The sequence below is a fragment of the Chinchilla lanigera genome, unplaced genomic scaffold (genome assembly GCF_000276665.1).
Source record: "Chinchilla lanigera isolate Chin_1 unplaced genomic scaffold, ChiLan1.0 scaffold00017, whole genome shotgun sequence".
NCBI lineage: Eukaryota > Metazoa > Chordata > Mammalia > Rodentia > Chinchillidae > Chinchilla > Chinchilla lanigera.
In genome coordinates this window covers 18,510,572-18,529,980 of record NW_004955418.1, presented here as the reverse complement: position 1 = coordinate 18,529,980, position 19,409 = coordinate 18,510,572, and the positions used below count along the sequence as shown (strand labels likewise).

General features: G+C 36.9%; 1 protein-coding gene across 7 annotated transcripts in view; it reads right to left on the bottom strand.

The window, feature by feature from the left end:
• Fam172a (family with sequence similarity 172, member A) overlaps positions 1 to 19,409 on the bottom strand; it is a 410,259-nt gene that overhangs the window by 94,102 nt on the left and 296,748 nt on the right. The window contains exon 11 of one of the 7 annotated variants that reach the window (XM_005382267.2): positions 10,358 to 11,178. The exons of the other annotated variants lie outside the window; for them this stretch is intronic. Coding sequence (XP_005382324.1) covers positions 11,171 to 11,178 — 8 coding nt within the window. The 3' untranslated portion in view covers positions 10,358 to 11,170. Of the gene's footprint in view, positions 1 to 10,357; positions 11,179 to 19,409 lie in introns of those variants that run through there. 7 annotated transcript variants of the gene reach the window in all.

The window sequence follows — 19,409 nt, the reverse complement described above, 5'->3', positions numbered from 1 at the left end:
AAACCCTTTCTAAAAAAAAAAAAAAAAAAAAAAAAAATGCACTTAACACTAGGATGTCATATAATGTTTTTAAAAGACAATTTCAGACACATTATTCTATGAAACAATTTCTAATATACTCTTAAGAATGACCCTTGGAAGAATGTTTTGGTCCCAATGATTTTCAGACTTTGGATCTAGATTATTATTGTTTTTTGATATTGGGAATCCAACTCAGGACCGCTTGCACTTGCCAGGCAGGTGCTGTGCCACTGAGCTATATCCCCCGCCCTGGATCTAGATTAAAGGGCTAAAGGAAGTTGAAGTAGGTAACTTTAATACAGTTTAAAAAATGACTGGTCTATGACAGAGCCCAAGGTTTCTTATTTCTAATTCTTTGTGGACTATTATTTAGTAATTCTGCTTCTGTTTATTTCCTAATACATTCAATTTGTCAATTAATTCCACAGCCATTTTTATAAAGTGACCGCATATGTTGTCTCAGGCACGGTTCCAGACACTTGAGGTATATCAGTGAGCAAAACCAACAAAGCCTGCATTCCAGTGGGGAGCAGGGGAGGCCAACAAAATGATAAATATAACAAAAGGTAGAGAGGGTGAGACTGTCATAAACGCTACAGAAAAAGAGAACAGTGAAAGGAAAGAGATACAATCACAGAGGAGGCAGTCAAGACAGGACTAAGAGACAGCAGGTGAATAAAGACCCGAATGAGACTGAGCCTGAGGCAGCAAAGGGTAGAACATTCTAGGCAGAGACCATGGCGAAGAAGCTGAAATCAATCATTCACTAATATCAGACTCTGCTTATACCAAGAAAGTAATATAATCAAAGCATATTTCTACAGATGAATACTCTAACATTTGTGATTTTGGGGGCGTAATGGGGACTGAACCCAGGGCCTTCACACTGAGCTACATCACCTCGTTTCTTACTTTTAGTTCTGAGATAGTCTTGATAAGATGCTAAGTTGCCCAAGCTGGGTTCAAACTTTTCACCTGCCAACCTTGGCCTCCCAGAGGCTAGGAGACATTCTCCTAGATTACAGCAGATAGAATTCTATTTTATATATTTTATCAGTATGTGGTCAAGATAGACAATACAGACGCTTATCCTGTGGAGTTGTACATAACGATATTGTATCTTAGTGCTTTTCAGTTGCCCTTCCATTCCCCTCCCCCTCTCCTCTCCTTCCATCTCTAGGAGACAGGTCTTGGAAGAGAAATCTACTACATGATCATCTTTCATTTCTTCTCCCAACCTGGTAATGCATGCTGCACATGTAGTTAATCCTCAAAACATCCTAGTGAAAAATGCAGGCAGAGTGATTCTAGACAGCTTGTCTAAGGTCACACCAATGGGTAGAGGCAGGGAAAGGATAGGAACAGGGGCACCGTGGCTCCAGAACCTGTGCTCTCACCCGCCATCTCAGATACTCTCCTGGGCCACCTGCAGAGGTACAAACTTGACGCTGTTTACAAAGGTCTGCAGAGGGGCTGGGGATTTAGCTCAAAGGCACACCGTCTGCCTGGCAAGTGTGAGGTTGTGAGTTTGATTCCTGGTACCGGAAAAAAAACCAAAAACCAAAAAAAAAAAAAAAAGGTCTGCAGACACATTCTAGCTGCTCAGAGGTAAGGCTCGGTGGTATAGATTACCTGAAGAGTGTAATTCTAGAAGCAGCTTTTTATCAGCGTGACATAGTCTGTTTTTGTCTAAACATTAAAATCAAACCATCCTGTTCATACTGCGGCATGAACTTCTGGCATTGGTTGTTCACTAACCATTAATAGAAAAAGATCATACTAGGAGCAGCTATTTGCAATTCTCTCTTTCCCTGTCTTCTGACATTCTCAAAATGAAGCACCGATTCCATGTCAATTTAAATGCCGTCTACTGAGTGCAAGAGATTTTGCCAAATGTCTGTAAATGAATCTTTAACACCTGTTCTCCTTTGGAGCCCATGTGAGAACACCAGGGATGTTCTGGATCAAGTCACAAGTTACATGATTTCTTCTAGGCTACCAGAGAGCTGTCAGCTGCTGATCAACCTGAGCAGAAGTGGTGCGAGAGACCTAGATGAGAAATCTAGATGAGGCACTCGTGGGAGTGGGTGTGGCAGTGAGCCCTGCAGAGCTATCTATTTGCTCTGTTGGACATCTAAGAGCTGCTGATTTCCCATTTCTACTGCGACCAATAGCTTGACTAGCTAGACAACTGAAAATTCTAGCTGGGGACTGCATAGACTCTATCTGTTAGGGAAGTAACGCTAGCTGACAATGATAAGTGACAAGAATTCCAGTTGGAATTCTTAGAAAGACATAAACAATAGGAAAAGCAATCGTACATGAAAATGTGGAAATAGCAGCCTAGGGAATTAGAATCCTATCATTTTAAAGACATGGATACTTCTTGAATAATATCCACAGCTGGAAGCCACTGAGTGATTTAGTAAAAAATATATAACTATTTATGCAGCTTACAAGCATATATCTACTGTACAACTTGGTTATTTTCAGGTACAATGTACCTAACATTGAAGATTCCTGTCTCATAAATCATTCTGAAGGCTGGATCCATCAGAATAGAATGTCCTAACAGCTTAACTGATGGGGAGACACATAATGTCGAGGAAAGTCAGATTCAGGTATAAATTTCAAACACAATAGGAAGAAAAGTGATTTTATCAACTGAATTTAGGGTAATGTTAGTTCTAATGATAAAAGATAAAACTAAGTCAGAATAGGATGGAGGAAATTTGACAAAAATGGTGATCAAAGATCAACACCAAATTGAAATGGACTGCTAATGCTGTTATCTGGGTATTACCATCTCATGCATTGGAAGGAACCATGATCAATTTTTCTATTTATGAAGACAGCTCGACATATTATGAAAGGAAAACACTGACCAGGCTTATACAGATGGCAAGAAAAGCGTACGAGTTATGGTTACTAATTTGTGCTTTAACTTACAACTTACTCTCCTGTCCTCTCAAAACACATAAACATTTCCAACTATGTAAATAACACATATGATTTTAAAAATTCAGTAAATAAAAATATGTAACAAAATATGTAAGTACTACTTATAAGTATTATTTTCCTGGGCAGAATTTACATAGAAAATGTAAAATGAAAAAAAAACCTCTCTAAAATAGTAGATTGCCTCTGAGAAATAAAGAATTCATAAATTTGTAATGCTAAGCAAATGAAAACACAGAGTAAACTTTCTGGATGAAAATATGGCTCTCGTAATAACCACAGGCTAAAAAACAAGAGCAGTGTAATATGCACTAGATTCATATTGTGGGGAATGTCTTTGTATCTAATCTAATGCTTGCATACATTACTCCTATGCTTTGAGAACAGAGTAACAATTGTAATTTTGCTCTGAATCAAAATAACACAATCTGTCATTTGACATGCTGTAGTGTTTGCACTTTCATTATTCTTCATACAATAATTGTATGCTTCTTTTTACTGCTATTTTGAAGCAGTTTATCTCTTTAAAAATTCTACTCAGACTGTCGTCAGCATGAATCTCAAAGTCAAAGTCAGTCACCACATCTGAGAAGACATTTTCAACATGCTCACACTTATACTTACATATATCTGTTTTGATCATATGTGGTTCCTACATGCCTCCTGTGTTATTTCACTGCAATTTGCATTGTTATAATAGGTTATTGATTGATTTTCAGTTTAAAGGAATAAGGTAGTATTCAGTAATGACCGAGCGCTACAAGTTTATTGCAAGTGCCAAGGTTCACTCACCCCAAGCAATTTAGTCAATAACCAATTTTTATACTTCTATCTCCTTCAAAATTCCAAACCAATAATCCCTGTTTTTTTAATTATTTCAGTATCACACTAACATTTCCCATGGAAATCAATATGGGTGCGATCCATTAGCCAAAAATCTGCAGCACTGCAATGCAAACATATTAAAAATATTGATCTTGCAAAGCGACTGATGTTTTGATTGACTTTAATGTTTGTAAGCAGCAATAACAGAATTTCAATGACTGAAACAAACTTTTGATTAAAATTATAGATTTTTGAGGGGGGGAATTTGCTATTTTACTGGTTTAAAGCATGTCACATGGCTTCCCTGCCTGTCATAAATAAGTACAGTGAGATATATTTATCCAATTCCTTATTTGTAAATATTTCAGTCCATCACAGCTTACACATCTTTAATCTACTTTGAACTGCTCTGACATTTCAATTCCACTTCTCATTTTATCACAAAGTGAGGTGGAATTCTTAGATGGAGAGCGACAGGAACAGAAACCTTTAATCCTTCTTTTACTATTATGCATTTTTTGGGACGGTGTTTTACGCTTAGGTTAAATTCCCCAAATGTAAGGCAGAATTAACATTGGGAATCAATGAACATTCTTACTACATCCTGAGATTAATGGACAACAAAGACCACATCTTACACATACAGATGGCTATGTACCCTAAAGACAGAAAACACGGAATTTGGGAGTTGTTTAGTGACTACTTAGCAATGCTCCCATATGGAAGAGACTAAGATCCTAGAAATGCAATGCCACCCAATGAACTCTTCACTGAGGCCCTCCCTGACCACGCAATCGAAAACGTAACACTCTGCTCCACTGGGCACTGAGTCTACCTTATTTTTATCCCGACACTAGCATCCACTCATAAAGTGTGTGTATGTGCTTTATTTGTCTACATATTTATAACCTATTTTCTCTTCTAAAATGTAAACTCTATAGAAGAAGAGTTTTGTTGATCCTTTCACTGTCAAAACCCTAGCACTTAGAATAGTGCCTGAAATATTAGTGGGGTCAATAAATGCTTTTTACATAAAGGAAGAAAAGAGCCAGAACAACTAATAGAAGGGCTGGTTTAGGTAGAGGTGGAGTGGGGAAAGGATTTGAGTCTCTTAATTTTTAGTCCGTGTTGTTATCAGGGCTCCTCCTTAATATTCCCTTTACTTTTCAGGATTCTCACATACAAGTAGCGAAGGGAATTTGGGCACGTATCTGTCATGTATTTTTGTTGAAGTTCATGGATATTTAGGGTTTCATTATTTAATTAATAATCCTTTGTCTGGAGTTTTCCTCCATTTGTTTGCTCTACTTTCCACTATGCTAAAATTCTATTCAATTCTTTCTTTACTTGTAATATTTCAGTGGAAGAAAATCTGCATTTACAGAACAACGTAAGTTAAAAATCATCCACTTACCTGCTACTCATTTCATTTCTACTCTACTTCTACGTCGTCCTTTAGGGAAAGAACCAAGGGATAATTTGTAAATGTGCAGGGGCTCTGACTTCCTCTTAAGTTCCAATAGATTTTCTCCAAATTACCCCAAACACATAGATAGAATATTTGCAGGTGCTTGCAGCAGCCTCGAGACAAATTCCCCAGCCCCTTTTCACAAGGCTACTCCAACTTCTGGGATCCACTTCTGGTGCCGCTGCTCTCTAAGGGGCAGGGCTGGGAGATAGTGAGGTTTGCAACAGCCAGAACTCTAGAATACCAACTCTTCCATGTGTAAACTGCAGGAATCTGGGTTTGCACATCTGTAGGAAAAGATCTTAGAACACTCCCTACAATGATGAGCCTGAGGAGTAAACGAGATGGTACACATAAAGCGTACAGCGCAGAACAGGCATGCAAAGAGGACTGGTTCCACTCTCACTTTCACAAGTAGTGGAGAAAAAGCAGGCTGAATGCTTTCCACTGCTTAGTGCTTTTTTCCTTTAGACACTCCTGCGAATAGGTGGGTAGAATTGTAATCTGCATACAAAGACTAGTTGGAAACTGAAACCAGAGAAGGTGTTTTAGATGTGAGTCACCTTATGGTTTACAGGTAGATGTCTCCCAAGAGCCTCAGGCTCTCACAGGCAAGGTTTCTGGAAGAGGACTGGACCCTAGGCCCTCCACGTGACTCAACTTTAGAAGGTGGGGAGTGGTCAGAAGAGCTGCTCCCTGGAGGCCTAACCTGCGCATGCCTCCCCAGCTCCTCCCTTCACTTTGGCTTTCTGGCCGCCATGACGGGAGCAGCTCTCCTCCATAGCAGGTCCTTCCTCCATGGTGTTCTGCCTTGGAGCTGGAACCTCTCACAACCATGAGCCGGAATAAACTTCTCCATTAAATTGTGGGTGTCAGGTATTTTGTCTCAGCAATGAAAAAGTAAGTAAGACAGGTCATATGTGGTTTTTGGGGAACTAATGAGGTAGAATGGAAGGTAAAACTAACGTCAGGGCCCTAACATTCTCATGTTCCTGGAAGTAACCTTCAGTTTTATAAGCATCTACCTGAAGTGTACCCCTCAAACCAGCTCCCTATCAGCAGCTTGATTCAGTCATCTACTAAGACTCCTGAAGTCTATCAGGGGCCCTGAGATCTCAACGGGCTACCCAAGGGTGAGAACCAATAAGCTAAAATAGTCCTTTCCTGGAGAGATCTTGTACTGATCCCCACAAAATAGCTTCAAGGAAACTGAAGGACAGCTGCTAGGGAATGTGTGTATGCTTAAAGATGCACGAAGTATTAAAGAGAATTATGGGTCTTCTCAAAGGCTCGTTTCTATTTCTAAACATAAGGACTGTAAGTACGAGATGTAGGTAAAGGCTAGTAGGCAAACGGAAGAAAATGATTCTATTACTGATAGAAATGGTTCTTTCTGTTACTTCTGCTCAAGATACAGTGCAGCTTGCAGTGACCTTACAATCCGGGCACTGTTGACTCCTTGCCACCTCCCTAGCATTATTACTTTGATAATGCAATTGAAAGACTGACTGAAATACACCTCTGACTTAATCACTCGCCACCGAATTTTTCAGTGCTGTCAAGAAAGGCTGACTCTTTGTTCTCCAGGCTTCAGTTAGGATCATCAGATCTTCTCTTTGAAGGGACCTCACATCCCTCGGAGCACATAAAAAATCTTTCCTTTTTTTCATCAGCCAATTCTACTTAACTTACCAAATCAACACAACTGTCCAAGCACTTATTTTATGTCCTGTAACTATCCATGGATCCCCAAGCCTGCAGATAATTAAGGGTAATCTCCTGACTGAGGCAATAACCAAGGGAGTACACAGAATAAATGCATCTGCTTATGGATGAAGAGGGGAAGGACAGGAGAAAGGCAAGTTTTAAATGGTAAGTATTATTTTTCCCCAAGCTAGAAAGTATTCAGATGAAGGAAAAAGACCATTCAAATGCCAGGACTTGGATGCTTACAACATAAGTTAAATACATGCAAGTAGGAGATCTGGCTTAATTCCAAGTACAAAATATTTCAGCTCCCTAGGGGAAGCTAAGCATAGGCCTAAATCTCAAAGCATACATATAACACCATTTTGTATTTTAAAAGGTCCAGTGTTTTAATTTCTCAAGAAATTCTCAAACTTCCTAGAAATTTTAATGGTATAAACAGTTTAAATATAGAGGGCTGGCAACGGTTGAAAAATATTTTGGCCCGAATTCTAATGGAGATTTGTTGATCTTTTTCAGGGACATACTAGCAAGTTTAAAACATAGTTATTGAGAACTTGGAAGACACCTCCCTAATTTATAACTATTTTAAGGCACATCAGATTAGGGTCTGAAACTTCCTGATATTATGCTTCTAAATTGTAGGGTAAAGCATTTGTCCTACCCAGCTGAAGACAAAAATCAGAAAAAATAACGCGTGTGCCCGTGCATGTGTGTGTGTGTGGTTAAGGACTTATTGTGTGTGGATGTATTCAAAAGCTCAAATTCTATAGTTACTAACGTCCCCCAGTTTAAATAGTCTTCAATTAATCAACTTTTTTTTGAAACAGGGTATTGTTATGTAGCTCAGTAGTTCAGGCTGGCCTCTAAGTCACTATGTAGCCAAGGCGGGCCTTTAGCTCATGGTGATCCTACCTCAGCCACCTGAGTGCTGGGATCACAGACACGCACCACAATGCCTGGTTTTAAGCAACTATTGTTTAGGAAGTATAGAATAAAAACTGTCTAGTGAAAACTCAAGCCTGCAGAGAAATGCTTAATAATGTCAAGAGGGATCTGAAGTCAAATCACTTTGTAGTTGCAATAATCTGCTAATTTTGTGGGGGCAGTGTTTGGAAGTTTGGAAATTCTTAACTTCTAAGGTCCTTCATGCCACAAATAGGCCTTAAAACCTCACATTACAAATATGACCAGAAAATTGGTTTGGCACTTCCTCAAAATTACTATATGCCCCAACAATTTCATTCCTACATATACACCAAGAACTGAAAACAGAGTTCAAACAAAAACATGAATGTTCACAGCAGTATGATTTGTAATAGTTAAAAAGTAAAAACTACCCAAATGCTTTCAACTGATGACTACACAAAATGTTGTATATTCACACAATAGAATATTTAGCAATAAAAGTAATGGAGAACCGATTTGTACTACAACATAGTAGACCCGGAGAACATGCTAGGTGACAGAAGCCAGACATGAAAAGCCACATACAGTATGATCCCCCTTATCTGAAAAGTGCAGAAGAGCAAATACACAGAAACACAAAGCTGAGCAGTGGGGACCAGGGGCTGAGCGGAAGAGGAAACCGTAAGTACGGAATCAGTGCAGCTTTCTCTCTGGAGTTGTAAAAACGCTATGGAATGAAGTAGTGGTAATGTTTGCACAATGCTGTGAATGTGCCAGAAGTTACTGCGCTGTACACTCCAAGATAGTCACAATGTTGACTTTTATGTGAATTTTACCTTCATGAAAAATGTGAACAGGATTTTTATTCATTTAATTTATTACAATTCTGGTGAAGAAAGCAATTAGTGAAACCAATTTCTGCTGAAATTAAAAGCTGGACATTATGGTAGGTATTCAGTCTTAGAGCTCAGAACAGGTCTGTGTTTCATTAGGCTGTGCCTCATTGGAGTGGGAAAATATTCAATTATCTGGGTTGTTCTGAATAGTCTCATAAGTATATATTTACAATTGTACTACCCTAGACAAAGGGAGATGGAGGAATAAATTTAGTTTGTCTGAAAATTTTCAGACTCACCATGATACAAATTTTAAATGCAAAACTAAAATTACTATTCACCGAGATGATACATGTAGAGTATTTAAACTAGGGCTTGGTTAATAGAAAAAGGCCTAAGAAATATTACCTTCAGAACCAAGGTTGTAAATGTCTAGTTTGGCGTACTGTCCAATGAAACATTATGACTCAGAATTTTACAAAGAGAAAAGCAAGAAAGAAGGTGAAAAATACATACATATATACAAGGATAGCTGGGGTAATTGTACTGCTGACGTCTATTGGTTTATTGAAAGGAACAGTTAATGTTTAAAGTTTTGTTGATCAATTTTGCATGCTTATATATATCTGGTAATCTGAACAACTAATTTGAAGACAACCATATGCAATATAACAGCCACTGTTGAATTCCTGCCATCTTGGTTAGTGAAACTCTGTATCATTTCTAATGTTTTTTTTTTTTCTTACTTTTTATTCTCTTTAATTGTTTGGTCAATCTTGAATCTGGTAATCTGAGCAACTTTGGCAAAGATAGCAATATGTAATAAAACAACCAATGTTAATTTCCTATCATCTTGTTTTGAAATTCTGTATCATTTTTATTGTTTTTGTGTTGTTTTGTTTTTGTCTTTGTTGTTGTTATTTTGTTTCTGTTTTTTTTCTCTTTAAAAATAAAAAGAAGACTTTCACAGTAGCACCACGAAGAACCGTTTGGGCAGCACATAACGTGTTCTTTTGTGAGCGAGATTCTCGACTAAGAATCAGACGGAGGTTTTCCTCACAACGGCTTTGCCCTTCTTCCCAGGGAGAAGCTGCCAACCTAGCCCGTGGGCCTGAGCGGTGCCGCTGCTGCTAGTTTCAAAAATTTTTAGTTAGTTGCAATTCTTCAAATTAGACAAATTTCAAATCAAAACACAGCCTGTAGCTTTTGGGCACACTGGAAAACCTGGTAATGCTGCACTGCTGCCAGTTAGGGTGTAGGTTTGTAACCCTCGTTCTTGAACTGAGGCCTTCATTTAGATAAATGCACAGAATTATAACTCTGAATTGCGTAGGAAGAACTTACGTTAATCAGAAAACACCAAGTGATATTTGCTAGCTCATCCTAATTGCTAGCCATACATTCACAGTTACCTCTTAAATTAGGCAAATAGATTGTTATACTAAGTATAAAAACAAAAGTGACTGCAGTGTTTAGAAGGGTTAACTATAATTTATTGAGAAAATCTATTTAAAGAGAACTCATTCCTTGGACTTCAATGAATAAGGGCTCATTGAAATCTTTCGTTATGGGAGGCACTGGTTCAATAACCTTGCTTCATATGTTAAGTAAAAACAAATGACACCAATTTTCCTTAATTTAAATATAGTTCTTAAGATCTGCAAACATTTCAGTTAGCCTGCTTTTGACCTGAACTAAGCAACTATAAGAAAAAAAAAATAAAAATAGGTTACAACACATTAAATATCCTCCCTCTGCCACCTTACATTTTTTGGTGCTAAAACATATGCTCTGCCACCTGCAGATAAAAGTCACACACTGAGAGTGTATATTCTGACTAGAATTACTAGTTTCAAGCATGCCTGGTGATTTTGGACAGTAGCACTTAAGAAACCTTCAATCTGGCAGTTTTATCACTGCACATTTTCTAAAGTATTCTATAAAGTTGTACAATTGGGGGGGTCTGACCTTTAAGAGGAAACAAAATAAGGTGAAACAAAAAGGAACTCAGGGTAGCATTATGGGCCAACTGGTTTTTCTGTGTGTGTCTCATACATACTTTTTGCTCCTATGTATTTTATATCCCAGTGACAAATTACTATGGGTGATTTGGGTTATTTTTTCATTTTCTGATGAAGTAAAATTCTCTTTTGTAATACCCAGACACTTCTAATTCTAGATACTGGAGATATCTACCATAGGAGTTAAAAATTATTGCTGCCCCATAATGAGTTCATGTTCTTATTTTTATAATTCCTTTATCGTCATTTCATTTTCTGCTTTATCCTGTATTTATTTATTTAATCTTTCATCTTGCTCTAGAAAGGGTCTAAGGCACTCAAAAATTAACCCAGACAGGACTTCATATGGTGGCACATGTAGAAGCTGGTGAATCCTCTTCCCCAGACAGTTAGCAAAGTTGACAAAGTTGTCAAGTACAACCATTTCAGCACTCTAGAAGTCAAGCAAAGGCAAACAGTGAGTTGAGGAGTGTTTACTGCTGAAAACCTGCACAAGTACAGTAATAACTCTGGCAATTTGTGGCGGGCAGCTCAGCCAGTACTGCAGTGCTTCCAGGGCGGGACTGTCTGTGAGTCCGTGTGGTGTTCACAGGTGTGTGCCACCGTTCCCAGCATTCCAAACCTACTCCTTCACAGGCTACTTTAAAGCTCATTGTCATGACAGCTAAACTATATGGAATAACATAAGCTATGTAAATTATCCATGCTACTTATGATGGACTGACCTTAGATTTTAAAAAACTATATTAATCTTTAGTTTGAACCTTCCCCTCCTCCTCATTTTAAGATAATTCCACACAGGGCAACTATTTATAATGTGTATCAATGGGGAGCATTAAGATTCCACCCTTCATAATTTTTATGGGGCATAAAATTTCAGGTAAAATTGCCGGTACAGAGGCCTACCCACATGAGCTATGGCTTATGGCTCCATATATTCTCCTGGTCACCTGAAACCCCTTACTCAGAGGAGTATTCCTTTTGGGATTTTCCCCGAATATGACTGTGAAGATACAACCACGATAAGTACATTATTCCATCTTTATGGGTCTCTCCTCCATTAGTCATAGCACTGCACCAGAGTTATGCCAACTACAGACAGTAAAATCATCTTACATATTAATTTCCCATATGGCACATCAGGACCCCTGTTTTAAATCAAAAAGTTAGGTTCTTGCCTAATAGAACTACAAGACTGCATTTAACTATAAAGAAATTCCATTCCTTCCCTAATGAATTTTTACTGTCTATAAAAGTGAACCAAGAGAATTTTACTGTACTTATATGATATTGTGATCATTTCTGTTTACTCTGAAAATGAGAGAAATCTAAAAATACTCTTGTATTTCTAAAATGTGTGTATTATATATGCAAAAGAATATTTCAGAGAAAATTACAAATGTGAGGGCAAGGAAAAGGAAAAAGTAGTACAAAAATGTTCAGCACTTATGGATAGGATTTAAGCAAAAAATAGAGCTCACCATATTTAAAATGCAGCTTAAGTCTCTCTATTAACTTAAAATTTGTAACAAATATGAAATTGTGTTCAGCTGCAAGCTACTTAAGTCTCCTTAAATCTTGTTAAATTTTGTCATAACATGTGTTGCTGTAGTTCTACACTTTTACCTTTGCACTTTGTAGTGTGTAGCAGAGCAACATAATTAACCACTGGTAGGTAGTGTTTACGTTAGTTCTCAAAAGGTTAAGAAGCTGATTATAGCTAAAATCAGCTTTGCCTGAGGCTTCAGGGGCTCTGTGTAATCAAATTAGACAAGCAGGGCACAGTGTCACCTAACACAAACCAGTGGCACTTTCTTCTTTGCTCTGACTCCCCTCATTTACTGGGGAACAATTCATGCTTAATGCTTTTTCTAGAAAATTTTTTTGAATGAACATTTCTTTCTAATAAATTCAGTGTATAGTTTCATAAGATGTCTACCTATTTAAAAAAAGATAACATGTAGAAAAAGTTTTTGAAAAAATTTTTTAAAAATCTTACTTGTTAAAAGAAGAAAATTACATGTGGAGACACTGAGATATTTTCTTTTTTTTAATACCAGGAATTGAACTCAGGACCTGTGCTTGTCAGGCAGGCACTGTGCTGCTGAGCTATATCCCCGGCCCTCAACTGAGATGTTTTTAAGGAAGTGTTTTTGCAAAAGGCAAGTGACGCTATTATGTGTTCATATTATGGCAAATTTCTAGCTTTAGGCAGACTCTCAGTTTTATTTTACAGAAAACTGCAATGGTTTATCTGTTTATCAGAGAGCTTCATAAACATGCTAGGTAACACATTAGCACTTCTAAGAAAACATGGGAATTCACTTGGGTGACTTAGGGTTCATCTTTTCCCGAATTTTACTCTTGAAAGTCAGACAAAGTGAACTGCACAGTGGACATATTTAAGAAGGAGGTTCAGTAAGGTGGGGAGAAAGGCGAACCAACTCTACTTCAGAGACTTTTGACTGGTTCTATATTTAAATGCAGGATGAAATATTAGTCAAATGCAAGTCTTGCTACCTCTAAGCCTAAAAGGAACAGGAAGCATAAATACTAACATGATATTAAGAAAAAAGAGCAAAGGCAAAGAAGGGGATCTACAAATTTATAAACCACCATTAAAACAATAAGTAACATTTATTATATCCTTATTTTCCTACACTTGATTTTGAACTTTTAGTTCAAATTCTATATGGCTTTCACTTTGCTTGAAATACAGAAGGAAAATGAATGTAAACATTCTACAACTGAGTGATCAAGAGCAAATGAGTTTTGCTAATGATTTATTCTGACTTATAAAATCAAAACTTGTTATTTTAATTGATTAAGTCATAAAGAGTTCCTGGAGAAGTCAAGTCTTGGTATTTGCACAGTCAGACAATTTCTGCTAATCCAGCAGTACTTAACAAATTCACATGTGGTTAGCCTGTCTTGCCATAGCTGTATATCACATTTCTGTGCTGCAAGCTGTGCAGAAAGAAATCAATATGCCAAGTTTAACAAAAGGACAGGAAACATGATGTTCTCCTATATTTTCAATGAACCTCAAATGACTCTGCTGTTCATACTCAGTACAATTTATGGCTGAGAAATGTATTCTTTGATAAAAAAAAACTACAATAGAATGAATTATATAAATTCAGAGCTGAAGTTCTGCCTTATTCCATAATAACAATTTATTTAGAAGATTGTGACATTCTGATTCAGTGTGCACAGTATAATCAGCCATTCACAAGGCATATTTTTTTTCCTGATGAAGGCTAAAGTATATTCTTTAGATCAAATAAATGCATATTATTTGTGATAATACTTTGATATATGTATTTAATTTAGGTTTTGGAGATTTTTTCTAATTTCTCTTTCACATGTGAAATATATAAGACAGTGTCGATTGAATAAATGCTTTAAATTATGACACTAAGAAAAAAATCCCAGTAGATCCTGAAATCCCAAGTGGCTGCATTGGTGAATGGATTCTAGATTTTTGGCATCTTCTTTTATTGCTGCAGAAGTGCATAGAGTGTGGAAGTAGATTAGAGTGGCAGTGCGAAGAATGAGGGAGGAGTGGTCATGACCAGTAGGTGAGCACAGAGCACTGCTCCCTCTGCCTTCTCAACTAGTGATGTGGAACTAAGTGTGGCAAAACAGCCAGTGAGTTGGACTTCAGCCAAAGGATTCAGAACTGTTGCCCTAGTTGCCTTTTTTTAAAAAAAAGCTTTGAAATCTTTAAAAGGGCCACACACATAAAAAATAAGAAAGCTAAAGCATATCACTTGTATGGGGAATACACTTACACATTTGGAAAATTCTTTTTTTTTTTTTGGTTTTTCTCCGGTACCGGGAACCGAACTCACGACCTTGCGCTTGCCAGGCAGGTGCTTTTGCCGCTGAGCTAAATCCCCAGCCCCACATTTGGAAAATTCTTTGGTAATTTTTCTTGATTTCAGTAAGTAGCAGTAAATGGGTTAATGACACTTTGCTGAGGAGAGTCTGCCATTGATCAGTGTTGAAGGTATAAACTGTTCTATAAAATGCTCAGAGAACTGCACTTGTTCTGAATTTTCTATTAATGTGTCATTTATAAGAAAAATTTCATTCATAGATTAATGTACCATTTAAAAGAAGATAGGCATAAATTCCCAATCAGAAGATAACAATGTAATGATCTTAAATGTTCAATGATATTAATGTTGCTATAAGTGATCACTTCAGTATAATTCATAGTCCTATTTCAAAGTAGAATATGGTTCAAAATAGTTATCAAAATATGGCTCACAAGTGATAAGAAATTTTTGTACAAATACTGAAGAAACTCAGAACAGAGCTTGGGGATAAAAATATAACAAGACATACAAATCATATTTTAATTGTATATTAAAGTAGGTTCTTTAAAATTTGTAATGAAACTGATAGTCATATATAACCCCCATTTAGCTGAATGCCCCTTATATAAAATGTATTCCCGGGAAATTGAAGACAACATTTAAAACGCTTAATTAGTCTAACAACAACAGAGAAGTATCTTTCTATTCTATTTATTGGGGTGTTTTATTACTGAGAAAAAGGTTGTAAACATATTATTGATATTAGGTTAAATGGCAATTCATGCAGACTGAATGTCTGCTAGTATTTTTCTCATTTCTCTAAAGACTGTTTGGGAGCAGCATCTTTTCCTTCTTCACTCGAAATCATCTATTAATGAGACTTCCCAATTTTATTTCCAAAAAAATCAAACCCACTTATTCCCTCCTGGTGTCTGTCCTTGAGACATGATGGCGCACACCCGGATGCTGTCTTCCGAAGGCTGTCGCTAAGCATCATGGGTGTCTGGCATTTCTTTCATCTCAGCGGGGCAAGCCCACCTTTACCTTCAACAGCACCACTTCGTTTCTGCGACCTCACTCTTCCCTCCACATTTTGTCTGCCCGTACAGAAGATTTCTCAAGATCCCTCCCAAACTTTTATATGCCTCAAAATGTCAAAAAAACAAAAAACAAAAAACAAAAAACAAACCCAAAAAACAAAAACAACTTTACAAAACTTTCCTGAATTTTATTCCAAGGCTGTTGTCTGCAGGCTGAAGTAAACTAGCTGCTGTGAGTCAAAATACTTGATCACTTTGAGTTCTTTGTCTGTAGAGTTAAGGCACTACAAGAGACTCTCAGGGCTGGAAAGGATCCTGGAAATCATGTACGTACATATCTAATACTAAAATGATGCGAGACCCAGAGAAGTTCAACAAGTGGCCCAAAGCTACATAATCGTTAATGACTCTCATATTTCCTACTCACATTGGGCTTTTGTAGTGTTGTACAATCAATATACCCTTCAGAAAGCATTGGAGAACAGTCAGTTAAGACACTTCCTATAGATGACACTTCTACCATGTGTAATCAACATATTTCCTGTATCCACTGTTCAAACTTTTTATGCACTTTTCCAACATGTCTCAACAATACTTCTGGATCCTCTTCTGATTCTCCCTTTCATGTCCACTGAAGATGTAGTTCTGTTTTTGTTTTTTTGGTACCAGGAATCAATCCCAGGACCTTCAGCTTACTACACAGGCACTTGTCCCACTGAGCTATATCCCCGGCCAACTGAAAGATGTATACAGAGGCTATCTTATGCATAAACTGCTGTGATCATATTACTTCCTTGTAGAAACTACTTCAGTATCCTTTAAAAATATATATAATTTGTTATTACACTTTAAACAAATATTATACTTTGTGACCTCTTTTATGTTTGTATTACTTTTTTTACCTTTCATTAGTACATGTTTGCAGGACATAATGATTACATTCACCATAAAGAATTGGTACATGTACATAAGTATCCTAAGTAAAGCTGAATGCTTCAAAACGTCCCTCTACTATCTCTGAAAAGTAAAATTTAACTTCTCCTTTTCTTATCTGTTTTATTCCCTTCCTTTAAGTAATACAGGTTTTAAAAAATCCTTTGATTTCTATTTGTACTCTGAAAATTAATTTGGAGTTCCATTAAAGAAAAACCCTTCCTTCCTCATTTTTCTTATGCTTAACTTTTCTGAGTGTTTCAGAGTAGGTTCCTCTCTCTCCTGTCCTTCAGACCAGAACAGAAGTGTGGCTTTTCTTGTTTTCCTTTATGCACTAAGGCCACCATAACCTTTTCTTTTCAAATCCCTTCCAGACACCGATTTATGAGGTCTTTGTAAGCCTAATCTTGTTACTGAATGGTAGTCAACAGATACCACCACTCAGTTCTCAATTCTATTTCCTCATATTCTTTAAGTAAGAAATAAGAGCCCTAGAATTGAAAGAGATATTGAAGATTCTTTATTTTAATCTACCAAATGTAAGAATTCCTTCTACCAACTTCTTAAAAAGTGGTCTGGGGGTTTAGTTCAGTGCTACCAGAGTACTAACTCCAGAGTACTTGCCTAGTATGGATGAGGCCCTTAATTCAACCCTCACCACCAAGGAGGAAAAAGGGAATGTTCTTAAAAGCTTCAAAAGATGGAGAGCTTGGCAGTTACAATACAGTCCATTTCATTTAATAAAACAATTTGTTATGGCTTGTGTCTAGATGTCCTTCCCAAATCCTCATGTGGTTGTAGGCGCAGCTTCTTCAGAGGTGACCGGATCTACAGTGTATGATGCTGCGGGTAAGGGTGTGTGATGACTAAATTAGTTCACTGATTGGTTTGGCAGAGTTTTGAGTGTGTACAATGAGAAGCTCCTTCCCCCCCAATGTGAGTGCTGCCTGCACTAAGGGACATGTAGCCTGGATAAAATATAAGGGACAGAAAGAGGGCTGCTGTGGTTACCTGTCACTTGCTTCTTCTGCACTACTTTGCTGCCTTCTGCCCACCATGAACTATTTCTCCTCTGCAATGCTCCTCGGCCACGCCACCCTGCCTTGGAGCCAACCAGCTATGAACTGAAAGTTCTACAAACTTTAAGCTAAATAAACCTTTCCTCTTTAACTCTGGGTGTCCATTATTTTGTCTTGGCAACAAGAAAAGTAACTAAGACACAATTCAATCATCATATTGAGCCTATTTAATTTTCATAATCAACAATTAAAATTTTTGTCATAATGTCTACTGAGAACCTCATTCAGTTTTCAGTTTTGAAGAGCTAAATCATTTAGGTCTTTTGGTACCATATTTAAGATGTGGATGCTATCTATTACAGCTCAAAAGCTACTTTCTTCCAATGGTACTGAATGTCTACCATTAATTGTACCAAATAATTCAATGAAAACAATTATACAATTTTAAAAAAACATTTTAAAAAGATTTTTTTTGAAAAATGACTTTTTAAAAAAAAAGACTTTAAAAAGATTTTTTTAAAAAAATGAGTCTTCAACTAGTGATAGGTCTACAGTTTTTAAGAAACAAGCTTATCTAAAATTTTAATGGTCTGTCAGAATGAAATTATTAGGTTAAGAGTCTAGGATAACCTCAAATATTAATATGTTAATTTTCATATGGTCGGAAAATTACATATACATGAATTTTTATTTTTTTTAAAAGAGAAGCATGTATTTTCCCAGAAGTACATGTCAGGTATTTCAATATGAATGTCCTCCATTTTACTTCATGATTCTCAGGGCCAAATACCACAAATATCATTTTATTTTTCATTTTGTGATGCATAAATACAACAAAAGGTGTGCAGACAGTTTTTCTTATATGTGTATAGTATACTGTTGAAATAAACACAATGAAAACCCTTACATTTAATGTTAACATACCCAAAGGCTGGTGGTAAAAGGCATAGTTTTGGAAGAACTAACTAACTAAATAAATAAATAAGTAATAAATATGGTCTATTTTAATGATAAATCTTGAAATTAGCAAACATGCTAACTCTCTGCTGGTTTAACTTTAAGATCTGTTTAAAGGGTGGTTTTTAACTTGATAGGTTTGGAATAGGGGAAGGCAGAAAGCAGAGGGGCGGGAACCTGGGAGGCAGCTCTGGGAGATGAATTGGTGTCGGAGTGAGGCGGCTGGTTACAGTAATGGCTGGAAACCCTAAGTGTTACAGTCTTTGAAGTCAGTTCAGCTTTGATGTCTTACTCTCACAGTTAATCATAAGATAGTACGGAAGGCGAAAAAATAAAGACTTTCCAATTCTATCCTTGGTGCCACTGCTCAAGAAACTCTAGCATTAAAAAAGACCAATGTCTGTGTGAACTTTAAGTGTAGCACTGGTCTGCCTTTTATTTTAAAAACTTTTAAAAATACTGATGCACTGATAAAAATTCTTAGTTTGGGATAAACACATGTATATGCAGAAAGAGCCTTAAATGTTTCAGAGGAATTTTGTACATCAATCAGTAAGGACACACATTGATGTTGATTTGTGTTTGTTACTATGTTAGTTATTATTTTGACTGAGTTATATAGATACAGTTCCCAACCTTGAGGAATTTATTAGCTTAGTACTGATTAGCTTGGTGCAGGCGGTTCAAAATTTATAGGAAGGAGGCTCTGACATCATCGAGTCCAACAATGAAGTCCAGAAAAGCTGGCTTATTTTAGAAATAGAAGATCTAACTGCCAAATGCACATGTGAATAAACTACAACCAACTGACAACACACAAAAACGAAAAGCATCTTGTCAGTTCTTGGCTAGAAAAGATATGGAAATTTCATGTTTAGATAATTTGTCATT